Source organism: Thamnophis sirtalis, unplaced genomic scaffold (genome assembly GCF_051295495.1).
Source record: "Thamnophis sirtalis isolate CommonGarterSnake01/CBP01778 unplaced genomic scaffold, rThaSir2_p1.2 scaffold_5, whole genome shotgun sequence".
Lineage (NCBI taxonomy): Eukaryota > Metazoa > Chordata > Lepidosauria > Squamata > Natricidae > Thamnophis > Thamnophis sirtalis.
In genome coordinates, this window is record NW_028261385.1 from 34,702,933 (window position 1) to 34,715,395 (window position 12,463).

A 12,463-nucleotide genomic window follows, 5' to 3' on the forward strand; every position below is an offset into this window, starting at 1 on the left:
CCATTGGCGTTTCCCCCCCAAAATGCCCCTTTTATTGCCTTGGCTTTGTCAGTCATTTCCAATTAATTTGATCAGGAGGTCAGAAGAAGAAGAGGAGGAGGAGGAGGACGAGGAGGACAAGGAGGAGAAGAAGGAGGCGGGCGGGTTGTGGGGGAAGGTTGTCCCTAATGCAGTCAATCAGTCGGGGGACCGAATTGTAAAGGGGGCTTTAAAAGCCCAGCCCGCGCGGCGTTCGGCTGGCGCGGCAGCGGCGGGTGCCGTGGCTGCGGGCGGGTGGAGCGGGGACTCTCTGGGTGCTGACATTTGCAGGCTGCCCTCCTGATTGGTCCCTTCGCTGAGCTGCTCACGGGTTCACTGAAGTGTTAAGCACCTCCCCGTCTCTCTAAAGGACATTATAATGCAAGAGACCCCCTTTTTAACCACACACCGAATTTTCTTTCATTTAGGCGATCTATATATAAATATATATCCATAAGCTGTGTGGAGGACCTAGATCTATTTTAACTTGCCCCCCTTTTTTCTCATAAAAAAAGCAACAACCAACCGCTAAAATTTGGGGGGGAACAGCTTTCGCCCTGGAGCGGTGCGCGATGCTCTCACACGCCGACCTCCTGGACGCCCGGCTCGGTGAGTTGCCCCCAAGCTTCTTCCCCCCTTTCCCCTGCTCCCTCTCCTCATCGCCAGCAGCCCAGGAAGAGACCGAGAGCAGGAAATTGACAATTTGTGCCTGATTTTACCTTAATGCGATCTAAATGGGCTAATTTCTTTAAAAGTAATTGTACTGTATTAAAGTTTAATTTGATTTAACATCGCCTCTTTTAAAAAAAAACAACAACTATGGAATATGTAGATCTAAAAGCACAATTGGGGGCCATTTCGCTTGGAGTTTTGCCCCCTCTTCCTTCTCCTCCTCCTCTTCTTCTTCTTCCTCCTCCTGATCTTCGCCTTGGTTGTTTTCTTTCTTTCTTTTTTATTCTGTTCCCCTTAAGTTCTTGTTAAAGAATTGAAGACATAGATTGATTTATAATTTCAGGCATTTGTTGGGGTTTGGACAAATGGCTGTTGTTGAGCCAAAGGAACTTACTTCTCGCTCGAGCGGGAAAGGGGCGGCCAAGGCCCCCATCCCGGGGCTCCTATTTAAGCGGGATGGTACTCGAGTTCTTTCCAAGTTGGCGGCTCCCTTCCTCCGGCGTGCCCGGGGCAGGATCCCGGCTCCGGCGCTCGGGGAAGGTTGCCGCCTTGCTCGCCTTTAGTGGATCCGACGCTGAAGCGTGGTGGGCCGCTGCTTTGCCTCCGCAGGAATGAAAGACGCCGCCGAGCTGTTGGGCCACCGGGAGGCGGTGAAGTGCCGCTTGGGCGTCGGAGGTTCGGAGCCCGGAGGCCACCCGGGGGACCTGGCGCCCAACTCGGACGCGGTGGAAGGGGCCACGCTGCTACCCGGAGAGGACATCACCACGGTGGGTTCGACGCCGAGCACGCTGTCCGTGAGCTCCAAAGACCCCGACAAGCAGCCCGGGCCGCCGCAGAACCCCAGCCAGGCCGGACCGCAGCAGGGCCAGCAGAAGCAAAAACGGCACCGGACGCGCTTTACCCCGGCTCAGCTCAACGAGCTGGAGCGCAGCTTCGCCAAGACCCACTACCCGGACATCTTCATGCGAGAGGAGCTGGCTCTGCGCATCGGCCTCACCGAGTCGCGAGTCCAGGTATGCGGCTAAGCCACGGCAAGCCGGCCCTCTGCCTCCTTGCCTTCCTTCGGCCTCGGCAAGAGCCAGAGCAGCGCTTTCCCTCCCCGCTCCCCTGCGCCCAGGGCCTCGAGGCCCTGCCAGGCCAAGGGTGGTCCTCCTCTCTAGATCCCGGCCGGAGCAATCAGGCGCAGAGTAGGGAGAGCCAGAAAGTCTCTCGCTATAGCCGAGACTATAAAAACGCAACAGCCATCCCGATTCCCTAACCCCGGGATAGAAAACCTTCCAGGTTGTCATGGCCCTTCGGGTTGGGAGTCTAAAATTTGCCTGAAATGAAAGGCTAAAAAGGCATCACAGGGACAAAAGGCTTTTGCTTTCAAGAGCTGAAGATGAGTAATAATAATTATAATAATTTCACCCATTTTGCTCCACAGCGCAAGGTTGAGCGGCATCGTAGATTTTTAGCGATGCTTTTCGTTTGAACAACCTGCAAATTGCAACGCTAGGAAATTCGTTTCTGGTGCAACCGACTCCTTTCCTAGTACACCTTACTTAATTTATCACCAATTTCAGAGTCAGACAGATCTCTGAGTAAAAGCTTTGTGAAAGAAAGCTTAGAGGGATTTATTTATTCAGAGAATCTCTAGATCGACCCAAACTTTTTAGTTGTGAACACAATAAATATATTTGAGAAAAGATAATATATTTGTAAAACGTTGATTTAATTTAGTACATAGACATAAATTTGTATTCACTTTAGTTCTGATAATCAAACAAGTAGATATTCTTATTTTAATTGTTCTAATTCTGATATCAAATGATTTGAAGTGGATTTAATTTGTGAGTCATTTTAAAGCAACTGCGCTGTCCTTAGTCCTGAACTTTTCTTTCCCTGATTATTTCGATCTTAAATGCTAAATATTAAATATCTTAAATACACTACTTAAATATTTTGAAATCTAGTTTTACTTAGAGCCTTAAAAAATTCCATCCAACGTTTGTGTTTTAATTTTATTAAATGTGGTCAGGACCAATAGAAATAGGCTTGACATTAAAAGGACGATGAAAATTAAAAATCTGCTAGATTTATTTCCAAACAAATTTTGATACAATTGGAGTATTGTCTGACTTTGCAGAGTAGATCTAATTAATTCATTGGCAAGTACAGAATGCCAGTGGAAATTCAATGGCATTTTAAAACTTGTATTTAGAAATCCTTAAGATTATAGACAATCCTTAAGATTGTCTGTTATCACCCATCTCTTTATTTTAAACCCTTCCAGAAAAATAATAAACATACTTAAAAGGGAGATATCTGCAAATTAGGCCTATATTGTACAAAAATAAAAAAGTGTCCAATGGTATTTTTTAATGAATAAAACTTAAGACATTTTAAAAAAGAAAATATTTATTTTTCACAAGTAATAAGATTTAGTTAGAATATATATAACAGATATTACTATGAATTATATCTCAAATAAGGTTCCAGCTAAAATAAGAGGGTCATTTAGTTGGTGACAAAATTAAATGAAACAAGGCAAAGTAAATTTGACCCGATTTTGGCAAGTTTATAGCAGTTTTATTACCAGAAACGATTTTTTTAAAAAAAAGCCAAAATGCAAATATATTAAGGAAATTGTGGTTATTCACGTATTCTTCCCTCAACCAATACATTCCACAGAATGTTATTATTTATATACAACTACAAATGTTTAATAAAAAAGGGCAAATATAGATTTTAAATTAAATTATTATTTTATTTTCATGAACTGAAAATGTATATTGACTTTGAATTTCAATCATGTGGTAATATCTATGCCCTTAAAACCTCTTAACCTGGCTCTTTGCAACTACCTCAATTATTAGCTTAAAAATACAATTAAAATATAGGTTTTTTTAAAATTTGAAAATATATAACAATTGTTTTATTTCTAGTTAGATATTACAAGCCTATTTCCATAGACTTCAAGACTTTCTTATAAACAAGCACAATTACATCAATTGGATTTGTCTCCCAGTGAATTGCAAGCTAGGAAAAATATCTTAATAACCTCTACATAATCCTACATTCTTCTAATGGCTTCAGGCAGCTGAATAGAAACAGTTTAATCGAGTGGCAATTTAAATATTCTTTACAATAATGTTCTGCAGTTTAAAAAGTAATCAAATCAACATAACCTTCTTAATTAACACTTCAAAATGATTAACACTATGTAAGCTTGTGCAAAAAATAAATTATGGGAAATGTATTTACTTCCCAGTTCATTGTATTCTTGCTACTTGACGAAATGGAAGAGTAATGACTGAGTTTATGGTCTCACACCACCTTTTCGGTGCGTGGGGACTCTACACATATCCGAAATGCTTTACACGCCCGCTTTTACTGCAGCAGCCCTGGATGTACACTTACATGCAAGAATAAATTATATCTTTTCTGTTTTCTGGTCTACATTTTAAAAAGCTATTCCTGCTTGTCAAGACAGAAGCTTATTCTCCTTTATGTTACTGCTGTACTATTCCCCCTAACCCCCCCCCCCAATCTTCCCAGACTGGGTGTAATAGTAATAAAACCATTCTTTTTATAGCATGCCATTATTAGAAACCAATTTCAGAATTATTTATAACCCAGAATGGCTTATTAAGCAGCAATGTGAGAATCATGCAAATGACAGCGATCCAATGCAATATAATAAGCATAATCATTAGTCTCTCGTGCTGATTAATTAACTTTCAATATTTTATTTACATAAAAAGCAAATCAGTGAAATAACTTCTGCTCAGCCCAGGCTTGCCTTTCAATATTTTACACCAACTTAAAAATAATGTGCAAGGATTCCATTGACCGTGTCCCTCTGCGCTGCCCATGTCACCTGCCACATCTTAATAGGGGACAAGCTGAGAGTATTTTCTAGTTTTCTAATGGAATGAGAAATTGCATTTTCTTCCTCTCCCAGCAACTATTAAAGCGTAATGAATTCGGCCTAGAGTTCACGGCTGGCTGATCGAAATGAACCTGAGATCTGAGCTTTAATGCAGCTCTCCAGATTTCCTACCAAATCTTCCCATTAATCATCTGATGGATTCCAGTGAGATCTTCATAAAGCTTTGGGAGAATATAGAGAGGGGAATAAAAAGAGGAAGGAAGGAAGGAAGCAAAGAAGGAAGGAAGGAAAATAATATCTCCTTGACTACTTCTCCCATTTATAGCTGGGGGATTAACGGGGCTATATACCTCTAAATACATTTACAGTGTGCCTATATTACTGTAATTGCAGCTTATCATGAGTTTGAAATTGCAAACTCCATTAGACCCTTAATACCATATTAATATCATTGCCTGATGCAGAAGCTGAGAGGTAATTGTTGGTATGCCAATCTCAAGGCAAAGTTGCCCAAATGTCTCTGGCTAATATATTTCCAGAGCCAAGCTGTCAAGTGTTCTTTTTCCAAGTATCCCTCTGGTTCTTGCTCCTGTTTAATCTGTCATGCACTGGTTTCCAAGTGGATACATCCACATTTTCAAAAGCATATGCACTGTTGCTCTGAAATGAGGTGATCCAGACTTGATGGAAATTCTTTTACAATCCCAGTAAACCATGACACATAAAATGATTTTGTGGCCACCATTTAACTAACCCTAAAACGTAATTGAACAAAATTCTTTCCCCTCTGCTCCACATCTTCCCCTCCCTTCTATTCAATTATTATTCTTATAACATTTAGACACTTAACATCTGTTCTTTCTTGCTAATGGGCCCAAGCACGTTTCCCAGTCTAAATAAAAGGGATTGGAAAAATATGTCTCTTCTTGGGACCCATATACCCCCAAAGTCAAGGCTCAGAAAGTGTCCTGGAGATTGTTTCAACAATGGGGTTGTTGAAAAAAGCAAAAAGGAACATTTTCAAACAAGGTGAAAATTGTGGACACATCTGTAGTCAATATTACTATGAAATTAACAAATGTGCTCCCTAAGGAGTTATAGCATTCTTAATACATGAACACAAAGGTTAAAAATGTTTAACAGTGTTAAACAAATGGAGGAAAAAATGATAGAAACTGATCAGGAAACAACTAGTTTCTCCTTCTCTGAATAGTATCTTGATTATCTTTTAAACAAGTGGATTATTTATTTTTATTTTTTTATATTGTTACCCTGCCTTTATATAGTAACTCAAAATGGCAAACATACATAATACTATTTCCTCCTCCTATTTTCCTCATGACAACAACTCTGTGAAAGTCACCTAGCTGACTTTCATACCTAAAACTGGACTAGAACTCAAGTGTTCAAGATCAACATCTTAACCACTACACCAAACTGGCTCTATGCTTGATAATGCAAACCGAAACATGTTACTTACACCACTTGCCAGTTGACAGCACTAGGCTGATTAAAAACAAACCACCTTCGCATAAAGCAAGAACAGACAATAGGAAAATCCAAGACAATTGGCTAAACAATAAAAAATAACAATGAAAGTTTAACCTGGTTAAACTTTAGCTGGAGGAAGAGGATTAAAGGGTCAGCAACACATTATTTACAAACAGCAATTCATGAGCAGGCCCTTCACTTAAAACGAATGACAGTTATATAGCTATTGTATTTGAGATGTGAACTTAAACAAAGAATACAAAGCCTAAATAAGAGAAGAAAGCTAACTGAAGAACACAGTCCTAAACAGGCCTATATGAGAGTTATATGGAGTTTGTTTATATCTAAGTGGTAAAATCCTATTATACTTATTGTCATGCTTATTAAAATCATAGTGGTTGTTAGTTTTGAAGAGAAGTCACACTTGTGTGATTTCCAAAAGCTTTTAAATAAGTACATACATTTATGAGAGGATTTTAAAAGAGTTCTTGAATTAAAAGGTTAAATAGAAGTGGAAAAAATAAGTAAGCATAGGTAAGGTCAATAGTAGCTGAAGCTGATGAAGGCTTGGTTAACTAAAGCATCAGTGTGAATGCCTAAAACAAAATTCTGTACTTGCCAGAGCAGCTCCCTTTAGTAAGTAATCTTGCAGCATTTGAGTTTAATCCCCAATTTCAAAATGAATAATAAACTGTTTCCATTGAAATGTCTAGATAATTAGTTTACTGAAATTTAGCCAAAGAAAATTTAAATTGCACACCTATTATACCTAAGCAATGGCTTTTTATTTCCAGTGAGGAAAATATGCATGTTTTAATCATGGTTAGAAAATATGAGACCCGATATAAAACAATTATGTCCATTCTCATCATAAATCCCTTTGGAATTTCTGGGAAAAAATGGGGAACTATTGGACAATTAGTCTAGGATACCTCTTTCTTTTAAAACCAAATGCAATATTTGAACTGGTGTATAATTTATTAGATCTTGGATGAACTCATTGTATACTGTTACAGTTACACAGAGCCCTGAGACATCTTTTTTCAAATAGTTACTAATTCATCTGGCTTTTATTTTCAAACACATTTTAATTCTTGGGTCAGAGGACTGTGCATTGACCCATATAATGTTATCTTCTTTAGGTTATGTATAAAAAGCTCACATACATGAATATATTTGGAAAAAAATAGGCTGAATCATACTGGATAAACGCTTATCTGGCCTGGATTCTTCTTAAAACAACATTTTACCTGGCAGAGCTTATGAAAACAGTTTACTCCAGTAATCTGAACTGTTAGCAATTACCATACGAGTCTTAGGCATACCACTGATTTAGAAGCACCAGTAAGTATTCATAGGTAATTACAAATGGTACTTACATACACCAAGTATCAAGTTGCTGCTCTAGGATATTTGTATGCAACATGACACTGTGTTACTGAGTCCAAGGCTGAACATAATGATTTAGGAATAATGGTTGTTTGACTTCCAGCCTTAAGATTGAGAATGAAGGATATAAAGTCCAACACAGAAACAGATAAAATGAAGGCTGCCATGTATTTTTCAACCTTGCTTTTGCCGTGGTTTGGAATGTAAATCTTCACATCTTTAATATTATACCTTCTCTCTGTGTGTGTGTGTGTGTGTGTGTGTGTGTGTGTATGAGAGAGAGAGAGAGAGGGAGGGAGGGAGGGAGGGAGGGGGAGAGAGATATTTATCAGGAATGTGCTACTAATTCTTGAACATATAACAATAATGGAAAGGTAGAAGTATTATTTGGATATATTTGTTGATGACAGAAGTCAGTGCCAAACATATCAAAATAAGGACTACTATATAAATTAAGACTTTCCTTTCCTTTCTTATAACTTAGAAAAATGCAACCCAAATTAGAATGACTCCTTCAATCATGTTGCATTATAGCTATAGTCTAATGTGATGATATACCTGCTTTGATTCTACTGTTTGACTATTGTATATTTCTGACAAGTTGATCAAATAATACCTTCAGTGGAATGAAGTACAATATTCAGAAATGAAGTATAGCAATTATCAATAAACTATAATCTTGCACCAGGTAGTTTAATCTGAATTCTAAAACTTCATTAGATTTAAATACAATGATTTTATTATTCAGCATGGTAGAGATAAATACAATGATACTTATTTAAAAGTATTTATCTATTAGAAAATAACAATTAAATCTGTTAATGGAATGTTACAGGCTATAAGCAATTTAAAGCCAACCCTACATTTTAGTTTCTTTTTTTTTTCTATTTGCCCACTACGGTAGCATCTCCTGGATGTAACAAAGTTCTCAATATTTAAACAGATAAAAGAAGTAACAACTACAGTACAGCAAAATTATCCTGACAAAAATATCTAAATGTTTATTAAATACACTGTATATTATTAAGACAAATATTGTATTTCATTACAGAACAGAAACTAAGCATTGTATATTTACAATACAAGTTCAGTTTTGTTCTGTCCCTCGGACCATCTGTGTTTCGAAACTGGCAGATGCCGCTTATTGAAAGGAGATTCTTCCTTTTTCTACCAAAATCCCAATGGAAATATAATAGCCGCCCTTCACTATATATTCCTTTGTTTGTTAATTGAGTAGCCATTCCCTCTGCTTCAAACGAAGTAGGAGAAAGCTCGCTTTCGCACAGAGCTTTGCACAGGATAGCCCTCCTCTGGGTCTTCGGGGTTTCCTCGGCCGCTCAGGCCTTCCCGGAGACCGGGTGCCTTGGGGAGGGGGACGGGACGACAAACGCCCTTGCGGCTTCGCCCGATGACAGCTCCGTCGGTCTAACCGGGCCTTCTTTTCTTTTTCATGGCTCCTCTCTTCTCCTTTCCTTCGGCGGCGACGGCTGATCCGAGCAGGTCTGGTTCCAGAACCGACGGGCCAAGTGGAAGAAGCGCAAGAAGACCACCAACGTGTTCCGCGCCCCCGGCACGCTGCTGCCCACGCCCGGCCTGCCCCAGTTCCCTTCCGCCGCCGCCGCCGCCGCGGCAGCCATGGGCGACAGCTTGTGTTCCTTCCACGCCAACGACACGCGCTGGGCCGCGGCCGCCATGCCGGGGGTGTCGCAGCTGCCCCTGCCGCCGGCCCTGGGCAGGCAGCAGGCCATGGCGCAGTCCCTGTCGCAGTGCAGCCTGGCGGCGGGCCCCCCACCCAACTCCATGGGCTTGTCCAACAGCCTGGCGGGCTCCAACGGCGCCGGCCTGCAGTCGCACCTCTACCAGCCCGCTTTCCCTGGCATGGTGCCCGCTTCCCTGCCAGGCCCCAGCAACGTGACGGGCTCGCCGCAGCTCTGCAGCTCCCCGGACAGCAGCGATGTGTGGCGGGGCACGAGCATCGCCTCCCTCCGCCGGAAAGCGCTGGAGCACACAGTCTCCATGAGTTTCACCTAATGGCGTCTCCCGCCTTCCCAGCCAGCAGCCTCTCCCAGCCGCGCCTCCCGTTTTCCCGCCTTTTCTTCACCTCCGTCGGGCCTCCCTGCTCTGACCCGAGCGGATCGCCTCGTTCCCGCCATTCCCCCACCCCCATTTTTTTAACCTAAAAGAGGAGGGGGAGCCACTCACTTACCAGGGAGCCGACTCAGGATCTGAAACCAATGGGCTAGTTTTGTGGGGGAGAGAAAGACGCAAGTAAGCGCGCGCACATACACACGCGACCTCCGGCAAGCTACCCGGACGAGTTCGAGCTGCAAAGGCGGAGACGGAGCCAACGCGTGTCTTAATTAAGATTTAAGAAATACCTATCCTAAGGACTCAGCGGACCTCGTTTAAGTTCTGTCGAAGTTCCTCCCCGACCTACTCCTCACCCAGATCCACAGGAAAACGATATATGTATATGTGTATACACACACACACACAGAGTATATATGTACACACACACACACACACACACACACACAGGACGTATATACAGACGAATGCATGTGTGTGTGCGTGTATACATACATACAAAAACGAGCCACGTTTTTTGCAGGGGTTTTGAAAGTAGGTTTTTGAGCGGGCGGGCGAGCTCGACCTTCGGGCGGGCGCGGTGGCGGCGGCGAGAACAGTGGCGATGGCGGGAATCGTCCAGGGAAAACAGCCCATTTGATCACCCTTTTTAAGCGACGGGAGTCGAATTCAAATGATTTTTTTTAAGGCGACACAGAAACCTCCGCCCCTTCCTTTCCCGTCCTTCCCACTTCGATGGGCTATTTCATTTCTACGGCGACCCCGTTCCAGCTTTGGCGCCCCTCATTTTTTCCCCCCGCTTTGTTTCGGCCGCAGCCCCGCGCCCTCTCGGAGCAGCGGGCAAGCGACGCCTGGCTAGCGTGGACCCGAGAGACCTCCAATCTGGCGAAGACTTTGTACAGATACAGCAAGCCGCTATTTCTCCCCCTTTTCTGCATGTGCTGGTCCAAATCTGGAGAACAGAAGCTGTTTCGAAGAATGAACCCACGCGGTGAAATAGGATGTTTTGTGTAGATAAAGCATTCTTGTTACATACTGGTCGATTTGTGATATGTTTTAAAAAAAATACTGTCTGTGCTTATTTATTATGGAATTTTGGGTTTCTTAAATAAATGTTTGAGCCTATTACAAACTTATGGTTTGACTTTTCCCAGCGAGCTGGCACCGCATTAATGTAGATGGATAAATAAAATCATTTGCTAAGCGCGTAGTGGGAACGACGGTTGTGAGATAAGAGGTATTTTAAAACGAGTGAGCAAATAATTCATTTCGCCCCCAGTTTGGAATGGGCAGAGTTGTCACATGTTTGGGAATAGTTCTCTGATTTTTCAGTGAAGCCACAGCATTCCTTAATTACAATTTCAATAAACCGCTTGATCTCTTGTGTCAAATGACTCCGTATAAGAAGCAAGGTTCTCATGGAAATATCAGCAGCAAGAAGTATCTGAATCTAAAACAAGCACTTGCTTGTAAGGATGCACATGTAAGGGTTACGTAAAAACGGCAAATACCCAAGTTCCTTTGTTCTGGTGGTGGTGAACCATTTGCAACAAATAATATTTCTCTTGGTAAGTTCTGAGCAAAACATTTGATCATACCAAGCTACCATAGAGGACACATGGCATACAATAGGAAAAACTCTCTTCGGATTTCTTAAAAATAATATTGCTTGTGTATATTTTATGTGGATTACAAACTCTGTGATTGACAAAGAGAGAGAAAAATTGAAGCCACCTTTTGTGACTATTGGTGATTAAAAAAGGGCAAAGATTAAGATGGTAGACTTAAATAATGCCCCATTAGGTTTTTTTTTTAAAAAATCTTAAATTGAGTAAAGATTGGAGGGAAGGTGAAATGAAATTGAATGTACTTGATGAAAACAGAAGGTACATTTGCCAATCATATTTTTCTTGGCTCTGAAATTAGTGCCTGTTCTGATTGCTGAGACTTGCTGCTACGGCAGAGAAGATGCTCACTTCCCTTCCTTGCGCTTTTGCTAAGTTGGTCTTAGAAAGGCCAAGTGAGGTTGCCAGGCACCAGGCAGAAAAGGACTCTGTCCTATTAATGGGATGCGCTCACTTCGTTTATGTCTGCACATCAATTACACATTTCTTAATTACACACTGGAGGATGCCATGTCCCGGAGCCTTTCACAGGAGGGCATTGCTGGCTCCCAGTGAGCATCACCCAGGATACACACCCACCCACCCATAGAGTAATAATTTTGCTTCCCCCCCATATTTTAAGGAATCTTTACTTTCAAAATGACAACTGTTTATGATTAAATAATTCCTCTGAAAAAGGCATCTAATTAATGTGAGCTTTATGATACTTAATTTAAACATCCAACACAAAGACTGAAAATGTTTCAACATAAGCAGTCATTCAAAAAAAATAAGTTCTAATGATTCCCTATGGTTCAAGCAAAAATATTACGCTTATAGTTTTCCTGATGACCCATCTTGCTTTGGAAAATGGCAACAGTATTCTTGATGTTTTAATATGCTGTTTGTTAAACTGGGAACAGCATCTTTATCCAAACAAAGAGTTTCATGTTTTAATTATTTTAATTAAACATGCAGCATCAATGGAAATTTGGTCTTGAGTATACATTTAGAAGAATGGTTTTGTTTTGTTCTTTAATTTTTAAATCACTTTTATGTTCTGTTAGGCCAGGATTCATTTACTGGTGTACTCTAATCTCTGTATTTTTCTATACTTCAGCTAGGAATCTCTGATGGATTCTAAATAATAGCTTATATTTAAATATTAACCTTGAACACAATAGTGATTTTGAAACATAATAAAGAGTTCTTATTTAACCAGGGCCCTGTTTGGTATTTCCCTATCTATAAAGAGGCATCTTTCTAGCCTGCCTTTTGTCTCTTAATTTAGATCATGGTATCCTTATCGTGTGCTTTATTCCATTTT

The 12,463-nt window shown here is 41.1% G+C and overlaps 1 protein-coding gene across 1 annotated transcript; it reads left to right on the forward strand.

Annotated features, from left to right (window-relative positions):
• Positions 1-590: 590 nt before the first annotated feature.
• OTP (orthopedia homeobox) lies at positions 591-9,475 on the forward strand. Its single transcript, XM_014053663.1, has 3 exons — positions 591-627; positions 1,300-1,703; positions 8,945-9,475. Exons 1-3 carry the CDS (start codon positions 591-593, stop codon positions 9,473-9,475), a joined length of 972 nt encoding a protein of 323 aa, XP_013909138.1.
• Positions 9,476-12,463: the final 2,988 nt, after the last annotated feature.

Bases quoted from the DNA above. Each gene is read 5' to 3' on its own strand.
- OTP (XM_014053663.1), top strand. From the start codon at position 591: ATGCTCTCACACGCCGACCTCCTGGACGCCCGGCTCG. The intron at 628-1,299 runs GTGAGTTGCCCC...TTGCCTCCGCAG, and splicing joins CCTCCTGGACGCCCGGCTCG to GAATGAAAGACGCCGCCGAG. The intron at 1,704-8,944 runs GTATGCGGCTAA...TGATCCGAGCAG, and splicing joins TCACCGAGTCGCGAGTCCAG to GTCTGGTTCCAGAACCGACG.